At 39.2% G+C, this 17,120-nt stretch overlaps 1 protein-coding gene and 1 long non-coding RNA gene across 2 annotated transcripts in view; both read left to right on the forward strand.

Annotated features, from left to right (window-relative positions):
- Positions 1-316: 316 nt before the first annotated feature.
- LOC136778475 (uncharacterized) lies at positions 317-4,401 on the forward strand. Its single transcript, XR_010823430.1, has 2 exons — positions 317-594; positions 3,776-4,401. It is a non-coding gene; the product is annotated as an uncharacterized lncRNA (long non-coding RNA).
- Positions 4,402-14,987: 10,586 nt separating this feature from the next.
- The window catches only part of LOC136778219 (neurotrimin-like), a 125,295-nt gene continuing 123,162 nt past the window's right edge, over positions 14,988-17,120 (forward strand). Inside the window, exon 1 of the mRNA XM_066734868.1 lies at positions 14,988-15,125. Coding sequence (XP_066590965.1) covers positions 15,053-15,125 — 73 coding nt within the window. The 5' untranslated portion in view covers positions 14,988-15,052. The remainder of the gene's footprint in view (positions 15,126-17,120) is intronic.

Raw genomic sequence — 17,120 nt, forward strand, 5'->3', positions numbered from 1 at the left:
CTCGAATGGAAGGAATTTCATTATTCCATAATTATGCAGCGAATTTAATATGTACGTAATTAATTTTTTGTCGACTAGTGTATGATGTGCTGTGTGTGGACACGTTGATGTATAATGTCTATAAGGATGATGATTAATTCTTTCTTATGTAGACACTTGGGTAAAATAATTAAATTTGATGAAGGGTCATTAATCGACATAAATGAACTTGGATGATTCGTCAGACGTGTTGACGCGTTTGCCCCACCGTTCGACTTTTTTATTCTTACAAAACTGGCTTGAGGCGTCACGGAAAGGTTGAGGATGCCCACTCTTTTCTCGTCCATATCTGCCTCCTTACTTCAAAATCCTACCAAGTTTCACAGATTAACTCTTAAATCCCACGTTCAGTTCGAGCGTGTCAGTTGACTCAAGCGTTTCACGTGCAACTTTGGATATTACAAATTGTAGTTTGATTAACTCATGCAGAGTACACTATCTCGACACGTGTTACTTTTTGCGATCCGTATAGCGAAGTTATAAAAATTACGACCGAACGCCGTGCGTGAATTTACCTAAAATCACAATTTTCTTCACTCAAAAGAATTAGTAAAAGTAAGTGAATGTGATTTAATTAAATGTTTCTTTTCAACAATAACATTTTTAGCTATTTGAATTTGTTAACAATTAAGAAAAAGTGCAGGTTTCCTGATAGACTTTAAAAATTTCCGCAATTAATTTTCAAAGCGTCCATATAATGTGTAAAAAGATATTTGAGAAATTGTCGCAGACGGTTTAGAATTTAAACGAATGAGGTATAAATGGCGCTCGTTGCAGTCGGAGAAAATAATATTGGACAGGAAGAGAACAAAGATTGTGCGCGATGAATATCCCTTCTGTGACTAAAAATTAGGTACTACGCGATGAGCGCAATTCTAAAAATATTCTCCTTTGTAAAATATAGACTGTGCAATAAATAATTTGGAAACTTATTGCGCATTTATAATGGAAGGCGGTGATGGTTTCGCTGGTACAGCGTTGCTACACAGAGACAAAGAGAGATCGAAATAGAAAAAACGAGTCTAAAAATGAATTTCCGGTCCCGTACGGGAGTCAGAATTAATTGTTACTCGTGCACGATAAATTTCGGGAGTACAGAAAAAACGTAAGTACAGGGACGCTCGAGCCATTCTTTCAGAGCATTGGTCATTGTATCGCGCCGAAAAGTTGAAAACTTTTCTAGAATTATTGCGAGTACCTTCACCTGAAGCAACCAGATATATACGCGGAACGCTGCGTGCGCGCTGCGGGAAGCAAATTTAAGACTTCCAGATGAAGATAATGTAACTTATTTTCAGCCAAAGTTCACAGGACTTTAATCACATTTGTGTAGTTCGTTATTGGAATAACTTTTATTAGCGGACTGATAAACTTTGTAATTGACTTAACTTCGTAAAGGAGAACTTTTGAGAATTCCTTACGCATTGTCGTACGTTACCAGTCAGATGCTCTTTAAACTATAACGAGTCTATTACGTATATACAAATGCATTTTAATTGACAGGTAGCTCGAGTATATACATATCCATATCGATATTCCTCATCCCTACTGATCATCGTTAACACAATTTTTTATTATTCAAAAAAATTATATTATTTGATTCAAGCGGTACATCGTCCTTTAATTTTGTTTATTTCTTCAAAAAAATTTAGCACTCGATTATTCAAGTTGTAATGAGATGCGATAGGGCAAAACCACGCGGAAGTAGAGCAGACGTCCCGCGCGGAAAATTAAATTCAAACTTTTCCCAGCGAATCGCTAGCTCCACGCGAATTTCGCGAAATGCGATAGCAAAGAAACAAACACACTACAGGTTTGTTCTGACCCAAGCCGCACGGCAGTTTTCGAGAACTCGATATAATCTTCCTCCACCTCGTACTTTTCGTCCTTTCTTGGCAGAACTTACCGTTACCACTACTCCAAAGTTTCTGCGCTCGTATATATAGCTGAATAAAGGTTACATACTACCATCCAAAAGTAGGATAAACGCATGCTTCTTTACGCTTGTGGTTTTTGTTATTATCAATGTCTCGATGGTCGTGCAATAATTTCAACAATTAACAATTGTTTTCCTTCTGGCAATATAATATAGTTTTCCTGCTTATTGGTTCATTCAAATCAGACGTTACAATATTATGAGCCATTCCTGCATCGATTTCCTTATAATAATATTTTCAGTTTACTTCTTTTTATGCCTCGGATAATGGCCCGTACTTAAAGCTGACGTACCCCTAGTATAAAGTGATAAGAACTCACTCTATGTTCTTGGGATATCGTTTCAGCGTTGCGTGTTAACTGTGAATAAGAACATTGAAAATCCGAAGTGAAAATCTCGTAAATGATATACATTTTTTGAGCATCGCGTGAAGTATTAAATTTCTTTGAACATTCTTTGCTGGATTTTTCAGAAAAAAATCTAAATAAAGCGATAGAAGTAATTCACCTAAAGCCTTCAAGATTGAAGCGTTCTCTTCTGGTTTCGTGTAATTTATACCAGCTATTTCACGGTAAGAAAATTAGTGCACGATATAGTATACTGTTTTTATTAGAAAGTCTAGCAAAGGAAAATGGAGCACAGAACATTTTTCAACGAAACGGAATATCAAATAGGTACACAAAGCACTTGTAAGCAAAACGAGCGAGAGAATGAAGCTTAATTTTCTAAATTTTTTGTATTTTTGTAATACTTTGAAGTATTGCTTCGAAAAACTGGAATCAAATGTACATATATGCGTGAAATGAAAACTAACCACTGGATGGTGAATGTAACTTTTTTTCCTATCGATCGGAAGTTCCGCTTGCAATGCTTTTTTCTTTTGTCCAGCATAGAGATAAATATAAATATTCTCGCAATCTCTCCCACTACAAATTTATAAATAGCAGAATGTTTAAACAATATCACTGAGACACTTGAATTTCTAATAGCAATGTAAATATTTTCTTTTATGGTTATATATGCATTATTGGGACGTTTTAATAAAACACTTTTGTCCCTCTTAAACGTTTGGTACACTGAACGGGGAGGTACAATTCTGTGAAATGGCGATTGTAGCGAAATAAAATCCTCGTAAAGTTAGTGGGTAATAACGTCGCGCGAAAATCATTCTTACGTTGTTCAGCCTCTGTCGCCTAATCTTAATAGCGCGAAGGAAGCGGATTCTCTGCTGCAGTAAAACAGTCATATACTTTACCTGCCTCAGCTATACGTTTGACTTATCATACACGCACGCACACATGTATATTAATTGACACAGTGTAATATATAACTGAAAACTTTCTATTTATCTTCTAGCTTCTCTAATTATAAAATGAATCCAAAATATTTACGTCGTAACTTATTTACTGTAATTATTTCGCGTTTATTTAGAATTTTATACTAAATCTAATAATATCAAAAATTGGACATTGACTAATCTGCCTATTGTTTAATAAAACCAAATGAATGGAAAAATGATATTGAATGTATTATCTCTCGGTGCTTAAAATTCTTGCACGTATAAAAATAATAACGACTATTTTATTTGCATCTTATTTCTGTTAGTATTACTGCTTTTTATACTTTGGCGTTTAAAATAATGTCTCTGGAAGGCAAAACTTTTAATGTTCTAGAAAATATCTTACGTAAAATTACATATGAACTTAATGATTCATGAAAATTATCCATGTGTAATATAGCGAGACCATCTAAAGCAATAAAGTAGCGATAAAAGTTTTTATGCAATTTATCAATTTTCAGGACTTTATTGCGTCAGGCAAAGGACCTGGTGGATAAGCGAAGAAACGAAATGCGAGTAATCACGATGTTATCGGTTGTGGTCTTAATCACGCTGAGCTTTGCCGAGCTTGGGTATTGTCGATCTTTCAGCAGAGACTTTGTCTACTTTCCTGACCAAGCGGAGTATCTGAGGCAGTCGGTAAGGTGTCCTGATGGTATGGTACTATGGCCTGGAAATGGTCGATGTTATACAGAGGGTGATCAAGGACCCTGCAATATCGGTCGTGTCCTGATGCTGGACGATCATCAACTGAGACCATTCTGCAGGGACGCATGACCTACCTACCCCTGAAAATGCCTGATCGACTTTTCCGTTTCACAACCCTTTCTCGAGATGTCGCCAGTATACTTTCGCCATACCTATTTACCCTGAAGAAAAGCTTGCGTCGTTCATCTCTCTTTTATTATAATTAAGCATATAATGCTATTATTAATTCATCCAATTATTTTTAAGTATAATCCCTAAAGTTAATTTTATACTATACATGTATGCTAATATTTAAGAATCTAATTTGTCGATATTCAAATGTAATATCATAGTGATGACTCATGCAGTATGAATACATAAATATATTTCCTGAAATTTATTATTTCTGTGCTCGTTTGTCGATAGCAGCAATTCGAAAATCATTTTTTCCTTCAGCCATGCAGTTGTAACATCAAACCGTTCCAGCTAAAAAGAGCGACGCAGGGACTTTAATTGTAGCCTACATTGGAGAGACATTGAGTATTGGAATATAAAATATTGTTTTTTCGTGACAGAGGGTTGAGCTATATCGTACGAAATAGTCGCATGTGCTGCTGGAATAAATCTAGGCCAACGTTCGCTGAACAATCTCTATTGACCATCTGCGAACTGAATAACAAAAATAATCAAACGAATAAATAGTCATGAATCACCGATGTATCACTATGTGGCATTTGTCGTGAGATCTCTGCTATTAATTATTGCGTTTAATCAATATCATCGTTAGCAGGATTTTTTTCCATAATCACGATATTTGTATAATACATCGAATTATCAAGAGATTCAATAGGATATTTATAGGTAGGAAGTAAGACGTCGTACGATGGGATGAGCATTAGTCAGTAAATGGGTATTGTTACGCCCGAGGGAAGAGTGGACGGGGTACGACGAGGCAATATCCTCCAAGTCAATGTGACATCGATTTGCAATTTGGCACAGGGGATGATGACAATATGGAGAGCCGAGAAATGATTTGGTGCCTCGACCAGTGAATACGCTGTGGTCGTTTAGAGATATCTCGCACCCCCTTTTTTCCCCTCCCACCCCTGCCCCCGTTCCCACTCTGCGTACACAATACGTGTCCCGAGTAACAAGCACCTCAAGCTGTTTTCGATTAACCTCATTTTAAGAACGTCTGCCGTTTCTTCCTATCAGATGCTGCGTCCGATAATATTATCACACTTTCCATCTCCATTGGACGTTCAATTGGATTAACTTCTCCCTGTAATTTTTCATTTTTCAATGTAGACCAAAACTCTTTCTTTTCCAACGTTTCAAACAATATACCCACGATTACACAGCGCTCTTGATTCTGTTCGATGATATATAGCGAAAAGGGTAAAGTGTGTGTAATTTGATGTCAACAAAGAGGTAATGGATGTTACACGAAAATTCCCTTAATCCATCGATGTCTTTGGAGAAACGTATACCAACGATTCTACAATAGCATAGTTCTCGAAAGGGAGACTTAGCTTGAGATACCTCGCATATCCATGTGCTCGACCGGAAGGTACAGTTGTGTGTCTCTGGCGAAGAGGCCAGGGATTATCATTGTAACGGAGAGATTCGAGTTCTTGCGAGGGGAGTCTATCGGTATCTCGCGATGAAAATTGCATCGCAAGCTAGTTGGACGAGCATCGCTTGTCGGGATGGAGGTAAATCTTGGGACGTCCCGGTTACGGGCACTGTGTTCGTTCCTCCGTCTTTGCCCCTCACCCCCTTCACCGTCCCCGCTTTGCTTCCATTCCCAAACTACCCACGAGACGCGATCGTTTGTCACGTCGATGTCGTCGAGCCGCTTTTTACGTCTCGCCGACGTGAGGCACAACTCGTGGGGATTTGGCTTAACGGCGGAAACTCAGTCGCCGATCCCGTCTACGCCTGCAAGAAACTCCGAAGGTGTCATCGGAGGAGTGGGGTTAGCTGCGGTATAGAGATACGTGCCTCTCCTTAACATCCTCCACCCCCTCCTCCTCCCTCCCTCCCTCGCTCTTTTCCACTACTTCCGCTCCACCATATATACAGCATTCCACACACCCTTTTCTTTCGATCCATTTTCGAAACAGCTTCGGCAAACTATTTTTGTTACGGAGAGCCTCTTGTAAACTTGCTAAATTGCGTGGTCGTATTAAGGATCCAATCCCACAGGTTTTTCTTTCCCTCTTCACGGGCTTAACGTTAATAGGCTTTTGAAAATCTTCTCAAATATACGTGATTTCACTTTTTATTGCACCAACTTTTCTTATCGATCTTATACGTACTTTACGAGAAACGAGCTTTGGATAAATTAAATTCGATGCACTATAATTATTGCACGAGAGATTCGAGCTCTGAAAATCTCTTTCTTTCTCGAATTCCAGGATTGTGTTGGAGTTTATGAATACAGAATGTGTTGGATGCACCGTGCCGTGCTTGACAGCTCGCACGTAACATATTTTTTCACATTTTTCGATCTGATATTCACTTTTTATTTATCGAGAAATTTCATGAATTTCTAATTATTTTTATCTTGCTTCCACATGAATATATATTAATTGGAAAGTAAAAGTGAAGTGAAACAAATGAATAAAAATAGAGTGTATAAACGCTCGTTTGAGGACGATCGAATTTCGAGGGAGTATAATAATGATTTATATTTAAAAAAGACCATAGTAACATGGCGACTATTCAGTGGAAGAGTGCCTCCCTTGTCTGGATTTTTAGTCCTTGGATGTTGCATGTGGTATACGAAGTCAAGGTAGGAGTTATAGAGTTTATAGCGAGGGGTGGTAGGCTGAGTAGAATTTTCTATTCTTTTTTTCGTTAAACACATTTCAATATCCAACGAACGACTGGAATCTCTGCACATTGAGCGACGTGCTGCTGCTGGATACGATCGGTGGGACAGGGTAAGGCAGGACAAAGCAAGGGGAGGGAGTGAGAAGCGTAGGAGGAAAAGGGGTAAAAAAGGACAGGGGCTGCAATATTCTTGGCTCACATTGTACGTGTCCCATAAGTTGGCAGGCGAGCTCCCTCTTAGCGACAGCTTGACAGAACATACGCTCCTTCCTGCTGGTATCCCTTCTCGCCCTTCACCCTCGGCCATCCCGAAAATCCTCCCCCTCCCTCCCCTGCCACCCCCGCAAACTTGGTGCTGCTCCGGTTCTCGAAAATAAAAGTTTATAAGGTGGCATCTTCGTGCGCGAGGCTGAAATGGGTACGGGCGGTCTGCCGAAGTCTGCTCGCGCCAGAGTTTACCGAGCAGCGCGAGGGAGAAAGGAGAAAAGTGGCTACCACGTGCGGAAATAACGTTTGTGTTTTTGATTTGGAGCACGTAACCGAACCACATTGAAATCGGATAGGAAGCTGCGAAGGTAAAAGGGGGGGAAAGGAAAGCTAAACTGGCTTCTGACTTTGGAAAGCTTGCAGCGTGAATATCTAAGGTTGCTAGCGAAAGGGTGGGGGACTGACACGCTGGGGGATTCGAGAGTTAAACGACACAACTAGAAGAAGACGCGCGTGAACGGGCAGGGGCGGAGCTAAGAGGAAGAAAAGGGCATCCGGATACCTCGCAACGAAGAAAACGTGCCACTTTCCAGGATTCTCGGATAAATCGGAAGCGTGGCTGCTGCGCGCTCCTTTTGTCACAGAGCCGGCCTAGATTCCGGATTAAAATCATCAGTCTTCTTTCATCCGTAACCTTATATATATATACACGATTATATTGAAAAAGATGGAATTTTATCAGAGCCGCGAAATGCATGTTTCGACTGTGCACTTTATTACGGGAAAATTGAGAAAGATAATATCTGCGAGAGTCTGGCAGGCTGGGAAGCGAGGCAGAATAGTATATACGGTGAAGGGGCTAAACCAAAGGAGAGAAAGAGAGAGAGAGAGAGAGAGAGCGGAAAGAAAAGAGAGTAGAAGAGAGTGGAAGGCGAGTGGAGAAAAGAGGGAGGAAAATCAGCATTGCTGGTGGAAAAAGAAAAAGCGCTCACAGTGGAGGAGCCTTGCAACGGGCGAAACGTGCCACTTTCCGGGATTTTCGAATAAATCGGCATCGGATAGCGCGCGCATTGCTCTAGTATAACGGAGTCCACTTTGACTCTGAGTTTTCTAGCCCCTTAGAATCAGCAGCGAGTAATCCGGCTGGGAGCTTTTCCCGGCGAGGAAAGCGTCAATGGATCGAATTTGCTGTACGGCTAAAGATAGCGTGGGGGAATTTCAGAAGCGAGTGTGGCCTCTATAAATGAAAGGTTTCTATTCCTGCGCAGCTATACGCTAGCGCCTTGCCAAATAATGAAACACAGCTTGAGTTATGGCGATGCTCGAGAACGTTCTAGCGTACACATACGTATGCGCCAATACAAGCATATTTATATACACACACCCCCCGAATACACACGTAACACGCATCGATCGATTTTCAATCGTCGCGCATGGTGCTCGAGTGCGCAAATTATACGCTTCGTTGCCATTAAAGAGGCTTATTTTGGTCTTTCGGCTTATCGTTAACAATTATCGATAGTGCCGCGTCTCCCTATTGAGAATGGACCTCCATATAGCTATAATGTTTGCTACGCCTGGCGAGCATTTTCAACCCTAATTGCGGTGCCGGTGGCATTGATATCTGTCGTTCGTGGTTTGGTAATGAATGACCAGCCCACGCCGTCAACTTTGACAATCGTGTCAGTGGACATCGATCGATAATGAATTATTTAGACATCTCCATTTCCAAAATTCATTTATTATTTTTTTGGTACTTTTATTCGAGAGACAAACAGGTGAAAGGGTAGGGTTGTAGGTAGGAAGATAAATAATATATATATATAGAAGCTTGGAAAATGGCTTTTAATTATTTAATATTTAACGTGGTTGTTCAAGTTGTAAAGATAGATACAAAAGTGAAATAAAAGTTTGTGAATATATTTACCAGCCGTTCAAGTAAACGTACAGATACGGCAGGTACTTTCGAAAGTTTCCATGTTTCTCGTATTTGTCCCTTAGCTGGGATAATACTGTAGGCTATTCAAACTACCAAGTATAAAAATAACAATTGGGATTAAACAATGCATGTATGCTATCTCGTGTGGAGTCGTTATTCAATTATTTCTCGTGACCTTCCGTAATTTTTTTTGTTGTTTCTTTTTCGAAAAAAGAATAGCGATAGCTAGTGGAAGCTTATCGAGGAATTATTCCTATATTGAATTATACTTGATGTGATAGAAAAATTTTAGGCCAAGCAGATTATATATTGTATGGAATTTTTGTAAGAGCATCTAAAATGATTCCAGCTGTAAATGTTCTGACTGGTGTCCCAAACGTTTGCGCCCTATCCTGCACTTCCAGCGAGAGTTGCGTCATATTTCAAATGTCATATTAGCAAGGACCATGCGTCTTCCACGAGTAAAATGTCTATGCTAGCCGGCAAGTATCGTCGCCACTACATTACAAGTCGTAGGTCCCTCACGGCGGCATCGTATCGTGTCACCTTGCCAGCTCGCCACCAATTACACATTAATGCGATGTCCTGTTATCCAGGAGACACCGAGAAGGGAGACTATACCCCACGTCAGCATATATCCTCCTCGAGCTTATACGGTCAATTAACCTACTTCTATTAGCAGCTAGAGCTGACTGGAAAACTTCAAACTGCCAAAATATTACCCAATATTCCAAATAATGCGTTTGAATTTTTAATGGCCCCTCGCGCAAGGTTTCCTCCTCCTCGCTTTAATTTACATACAAAAGGCTGATACTGCGAGACAATTTTCTTTGTATATTAAACACAATCTACTAATTAATATAGTCAATGTTACATTTATATCAAGGCTTTCCCTCACACGGTGCATATTATCGTCATGACCTGCTCTATATAGTACTGGAAACAAACTATTGACAGGGTATCGCAAGCTTGTTATTAGGGACATGTGTGAACAGCAGTTCACACTCAAGTGTTGGTTCAGTAAGACATGGTCAATTGATCGATCAATACGAGGAACACTGTAAACATAGTTTATAGTATATGCTCGAACGTATTACTCGTATAATTAAAGTAAATTTTCAACCAGTCATTTCTAATTCCAATGAAACTTGGCTGTCTAATTTCCATGGTTACAATCTCAGCAATTGTTCGGTAGATCGTTCATTCTTCAAATAGAAAAATTTTAGGGACGACTGAATGCACGATTCCTCGCGAATGATTAATTTTCCACGAGATAAGCCGAAAGTAAACAAAGACGTACCTTGGTTATAGTAATTATTTCCATCGTTTGGTGCATCTCGGCGGACTAAATTGCTCTGCGAGCATTAAACTCGGAGGTATCGATACTGATGATCGAAGAGGTAATTAGTGTCCTCTGGCAGAGTTTCTCCAGAGTAATTGGAGCCATAGTAGAGGGAGGTGCCCGAAGGTATTCGAACTATGGTAAAGCACTTCATCCAGATTCACCGCACGCTAGGAAAGTACGTATTGGCTTTCTTTCTTTGCCAGTCGGCATACCATCATTTCTCCCTACATCCACACTCGTCATTACGTTAGAACATTAATATTACTAAACGGAATATATATATATATATATAGGAAAAAAATCTCTAGCTGTGTCATTCCGCATAGGACTAAGATTTCGTGCGAACAGTGCTCTCGATTCCTTTCGCACTGTCCATCTCGACACTTGAATTTGCTCAAACGTTTTAACTCCATTTCAAGCTAAAACGAGTTAATATATGCGGGAAGAAATTCGTTCTTTCGTAGAGAAAAAATTGCAGGAAAGATTCAAATGCAAAAGTTGAAAATTTCGCAGTGATACCAACCGTAGTCAATATCTTGCAGAACTCTCGGAAGTTTGGCATATTGTCGCATGAACACTCTGTATATCAAGCAATCTGTATCAAGCAATGGCCCGGCCATTGGACGTGAGGTAAGGGTAAGTTTTTTCGCAGTAAATATTGTAACATCTGGTGCGACTCATACGGGTTCGAGTCACGCCTTCAGCCCTCTACATTTCATTTCACTTCTGAGATACTTCACTAAAATACTGTCAAGGATCCACTGGCTGCTCTCTTTCGTTCCAGTCTCCATTCCGTAAGAGATCTGCCGGGAAAAAGTGCCGTATTTGTTCCGCTAGTCCCCTGGATTTGCAACAGCGCTTCTTCGTGTGTGTTGCTCCACGCTCCGCACTTTATACAGACAACTGAATCGTTTTCCGAAGTGGCGCGAGATTTCGCCGCCTTGCAATCAAACCAGTTGCTCTCGATGGCTCGCCCTATTAAATAAATGTCTTTACGTCGTTCTCCCGCAATCTCCTTATACCAACTCTGACTCGTTCCATCGACGAAACTCGTATATACCCATTTTACAATCAAATGTTATTGTTTTATCGCGAGACTTTTGTAATTGGTGCTCGAGGAAATTTATTAACATTATAAATTGTGCTTATATAATATAACGAATAGAGACTGATAAAGTCATTTTGCTTTTGCCACATCGTTGCGTCCACGTTTGTATAATACGATAAGGGCATGAAAAATGAAAAATAATTTACGGTTAGATTTTTCCCACGTTGGCCATTGTAACCGGTTAAAATAAAATCTCGCGCTCTATTTACGGATGGCCGCTATATTTTTTGACGAGATTCGAGGGGAAGCGAATCGTGTCGATACGTCAGCAGCAGTCCGACCCCGTATATAGCCCCGACGTAATTTTTACACATTTGAATTAGCGCGTGAATGTTTCACGCCGCTTTTGCAGATCAGTGTTTACCTGTTTACCGTAGCGTGTAGAGATTTTAATCAAACTTACGAGCTAGGCGCGTGCGTCGGAGAACGGGATATAGGCTCTGTATATGTAGTGCTGTGTTTTTTTTTTCACTTTTGCTTCGCCGCATGACAGAGCTTTGCATTTCATGAAATTTATATTTTCGAAATATTGACGGTAAATCTAGTCAACCGCGTTGCGAATGGAAGGTCGCTTACCGCAGTGACCGACTTGCTCATATGGACAATTGGAGTGTTCGTTATCGAGAGCTTTCCCTGCAGGAAAGGCAAAAATATTTTATAAATTATAATCGAGTTCCGACTATCCCATGGATGAGTGATCTCTTTTTGGTTTTAATTTCACTTGGTATTAATTAAAAGAGTTGCTAGGTCAGGGTGGCTAATAGTCGAGTCTTGGAAAGTAAGTTGAACCTTTGAGCTATACCGATCATAGCTAGGAATTATGTGCCTCGCTTCTGAATTTGAAATCTTTAGCCGAGTATCTAATACCGACGACACTTTCAATAATTCATTAGGCACTTGTTTCGTTAGCCACTTCTAGGTGAACCGTGTGGTCGACTTTCAAGAAAGTGCTTTAATTTCCTTCACCGACTTGTTACTGGCTTAAAACTTTGAGGAGCTCTTCACGAAGATCGTTAGGTGACACGTTTTATGAAAATACGAGAGCTCCAGGAGTTTCGATCTCCACTGGTAAAAAGTTTCTACGTAATTAATGCAGCGTGCGGAATATTACGCGGAGGTGTAATATTAAACCTATTCGTTTTCTTATTCTGAAAGGGGGGGGGGGGGGAGGGACTGTGATATATAAGGAAATTGATAAATAAGGTCAAATTGTTGGTATATGGATATGAAGTAAGGTAAAGAAACACTATAGTTACCATCGTCACAACATTCCTCGGTGAAAGAAATATTGAATAATTGCATGCATTATGGAGGAATTTGGTAATTAAGATTAAATTATTCATACTTATAAACAAGGAGGGCTGTGTATAAGATTCCATTATACCATAAATTCTTCGCTCGAAAAACCTTTCATTACAGTTTTTAGCTAAGATTTTATCGGCAAGCAGGTTTGAGAAAAATTTGATGCTTTAAGAATGTAAAGTATACAGTCGTAGTTTATGGTGAAGAGTCTGTCTTTCGAGGCCAAAAAACTACCAAACAATAGAAGGAGATACATATATCATTCTTTTCTGTGTTTCATTAAGTCAAATTAAAGTATATCTATATATTATACTTCAAATAACTTCTAAGAGTACGTGGGTACACTATAGAAATTACAGACTGGGAGAAATAATACATGGTTGAGTATATTTTCTTAAAGCCAAGAGCCCCGAGTTTTCATTAAAGAATCATATGTATTGGGCCATTTACAGGAATTTCATGACTGAATCTAAGCAGGCACGCTCCGCGTAGGATTTATTAGAATTAGAAATATGATACCGGCGCTCGACTGGGTTGTATATTAACATTAACCGTATGGGGTTTCCGGTCATTTGTACTTGTGCCAGTAATTACGAAGAACGTGAGATGTTTCCGCATTTCGAATTATTAGTCTCATTATCGTCTCTTCCAACTCACTTCTATGGGAAAATTCCACTCCATCATTTTCGGATTTCAAGATATTTGCTAACGTTGCAGTTATATTACAGTTTACGAATAGCTTTACGTACTTTAAATTATGGCCCATTAAAAAGCTACGTAACCGAAATTATTTCCCAACAAATGGGAATACCTACGAAATTTTCATTAACCTCAAGATTCTAGTTTGGTTTTATTGCATCATCATTGTTTACCCACCACTTTCCTCGAATTAAAATAAATTAATAGATTTTCAAAGTCTATTTATTATTTATGCAAGCCAAGCGTGGTTTAATTTAGTTACCGAGGAGAGAATTTAATAAAGCAAGGAGAAATGGGAGAAATGCAAATATCCGATGAATATTAGGAATGATGTCACAATTAGAGACAAGGAACTAGACTCAGCGATTAATTTGGTAGATTATACCCGTGGGTGCTTTACAGGCGTCAATGACGGGTGTGAGATAGCGAATGCCCGAATACAGAGAGAGAGAGAAAGGCGTCTAACCCGAATAGTTCGACTCTCCTTCGGGATGGGACACGCGGAAGCCCCTTCTGACTTTGCCTCATTCCTGCAAAGGAGAACGAAAGACACGACTCACCGGAGAATTATCGGCACTTGATTACGCTTAATCCGCAAAGTTTTCCCATTTGACTTCTCCAGCCGAGTCTAGTCGAGCCGCTCTGCAACCGCTGGATTCTGTCCTACGCGTTTTTCCGTCGAGACTTATTTAATGAAAGGAAGAAAAGGAAAGAAAAGCGTGAAGGGCATATATAAAGGGATAAAGGATGAAAGAAGAACTCTAGTTTTTAAATCGCTAAACGTATTTGTAAAGTAAATCGTTAAAATATTTCACAAGTCATCTTGACAATTTAAATAGAAAACATGAGAGAATGAGCAAATATATAGAAAAATATACAATCAGAGAACATAGTTTAAAATGTTAGCAATGGCTGACTGCTTGCTCAAATTGTAATAATCACAGAACTGATTGTTTTTTAAAAGCGTTTTGCTATAGCTATTTTTCGTGATTACGTTAACAAATAATCAGCAATGCTATTACGTGACAAATTTCGTTGCTGCTATTCATCATCGTTTTATAAATCATAATTAATTAGGCACTCATTGAACTCATAAATCTGCGACACAGTAAAAATAGAGATTAATCTTAATTAATACATTATTGTTGCATGTCATACGATATGGAATCAAGCTTTTATAAATAGCTATGATTGTGATAATAATATATGGTTGCCCGCTAATATTGAAATGAGATTTTTAAACAGAAGCATACATTTAATTCCGTGAATGGAAGGTAAACCGTGCTGGGTGGTTGAAACGCTGAAGATATGGAGCGGTTAATTGAAGAATTTTATTGGACTTGCATTAATAACAATTATCTTTGACGTTTATAAAACACAGTCTTTAGGGGTACGGGCGAGTATTTGTCTAGGTTATATTAGGTACTTCTATGGGTAGCGGATAATGGTACGAAAGAGACTGACACGTGGAGGGTGCAGCGCATGCGTGTCGTGTTGCTCCTGCAGGACACCCCACGAGAAGTCAGTCTCTACCTAGACTCCGACTCGCGCAGATTTATACCAGTGCGTGAACGTGATAAAAAACAAAAATTATATTGACAAACTGATTAAATATGACAATAATAGACCCTATCTTTATATTATGGACTGCATGGATCGTCTTTACTGCTTCACATTCATCGGAAGGTAAGTCTCAAAAGTGCAAAAAGTGATAAAGTGTCTCTACAATAATTAAACGAAAAACTTTACAAGGTATAAAATCGACGCGTTTATATAACGTTTGTTTTATTCAAGTGTGTACCATAGTGAAATTTACCGATATTGCCTCAAAAAGAAACTAACCTATCCTTTGAGACAAACGATAAATGTTAATCGCGAAAAATTGGTCTCTGTTATGTTTACTTATCTAATTAGTATTGATCTTGAAGACAGTTTTAAATTTGACAGCATTTTGAAAATTTCAACGATTGGGTATATTAAATGAGTCTTATCAAGGGTGGTTTATTAAAGGAAGTGACGAATTGGATGAATAATTAGCCAAATCCGCTCAACGATCGTTGAATAGTGGTGCACAACTTAATTATTTATCAACGCGATTTACTGAATATGGCTTTGATTTTATAAGCCAAACATTTAAAATAAATTGTACATCAACGAAAAATGTTTCGAATGAAGTGCTGAATTGTACGTTATTTATAGAAAGCTTGTTTATTGACATCTGAGTTTAAAAACGAATTGCTTACACGCAGTAACTCAATTTTTCATCAATATTTGTAAAAAGGATATACTAAATCATCTTGCGAGAGAGATAGCATATCGTTGCTTTAGCACGGATCGTAATCGGTCAACGTTAAGGTCTAAGAAGGAGAGAAATGCGTTTACGCCAAAAAGAAAGATTAATAAGCAGCGGATAGGTGAGAAAATTGTGCTTTTCCAAGCTGATACATAGTGTGCACTGCTATATCGGGCTATAACTAATAAATCATGATAGATGCGATCCCGAGAAAATAAGTAAATTGAGAGATAGTTCGAGTTAAAAAAACGAAATAAATATATAAGGCGACTTTTCGTCGATTTCACTTGTATAATTCGTTGAAATCTAAGCCAGCTTTCTTTTTATATACTATAATATTTTATCACTAGTTTTCGCATGAGTTAGATATCAATGCCATGGTATCTGAGACACGGGCGGTACGGAATTGGAAGATTAATGACCGGAACTCGGCATTATAGTACTCCAGGCGTTGCGCACCTGCAGGGAGTTTTGATCGCGGGATCACTGATCAGCAGTGGGATCACTGAATATAATATACAGCTATAGGAAGTACGTTAATATTGAGCCCTTCAAAGAGAGCCAGTGATTTAATAATTTCCGATTATTCAGCAGTTAAATGTACCGTATCGTATAAATAGAGTGAATTAATTATTCATTAACAATAGGACGGTAGACAAATTTGTCATCTTCCTGCTCCATGATTATATATACCAAAGCACAATGATGAATATTCGTAGAAAAGCGATACTTTCTACTCGGCCTACCTCCACTCGGTCATTTCGCATTTCTCTTTGTCCTTTGCTGAAATCCGATTAATATGTTTACGTGTGGCCCACGTGTTCGGCAAGCTTCATGCGCGTTTTGGAGATTTTTCCGGGTTAATATGATTGACCGAAAAGTAGCGGATTGCGTGACAGCGATAGCTAAATCCGGTGACGTTGAGCTTTACCAAGGCAATCCCATTAGGATTCAACGTTTTGGGCTGTGTAGTATAGGAGAGTGTGTGTACCATAGCTATTAAATACAATATACCGTACTATATCGCGGCACATTGAAGTTAAGCGATTTGTTCCTTTGTTTTGCTAGCGCCGAGACTTTAAAGGAATTCGGGGAGTGCGAAGTAAGGAGAAGATCGGGAAGGTACAGTCAGCAACAGCCACAAACTTCGTGTCACTGGCAGGCCTACACTAATTATTCGCGAACACGTGAATGAACGAAATTCCTTTCTCTTTCTCGGCACGGCAGCCAGCACCTATATATATATATATATATATATATACACACGATGCAGGCACGCAATGTTATACAACGCGAAGCAATTTCCATTATACAACGCGCCTCTGTTATGCAAATAGAGGCGCGTGTCTGAGAGGGACGAACCCTTATGTGTTGTTCGAAGCTCGCTT

The sequence above is a fragment of the Prorops nasuta genome, unplaced genomic scaffold, assembly GCF_024137725.1.
Source record: "Prorops nasuta isolate Cenicafe-Biocafe unplaced genomic scaffold, Cenicafe_Pnas_1.2 PNAS00014, whole genome shotgun sequence".
Classification (NCBI taxonomy): domain Eukaryota; kingdom Metazoa; phylum Arthropoda; class Insecta; order Hymenoptera; family Bethylidae; genus Prorops; species Prorops nasuta.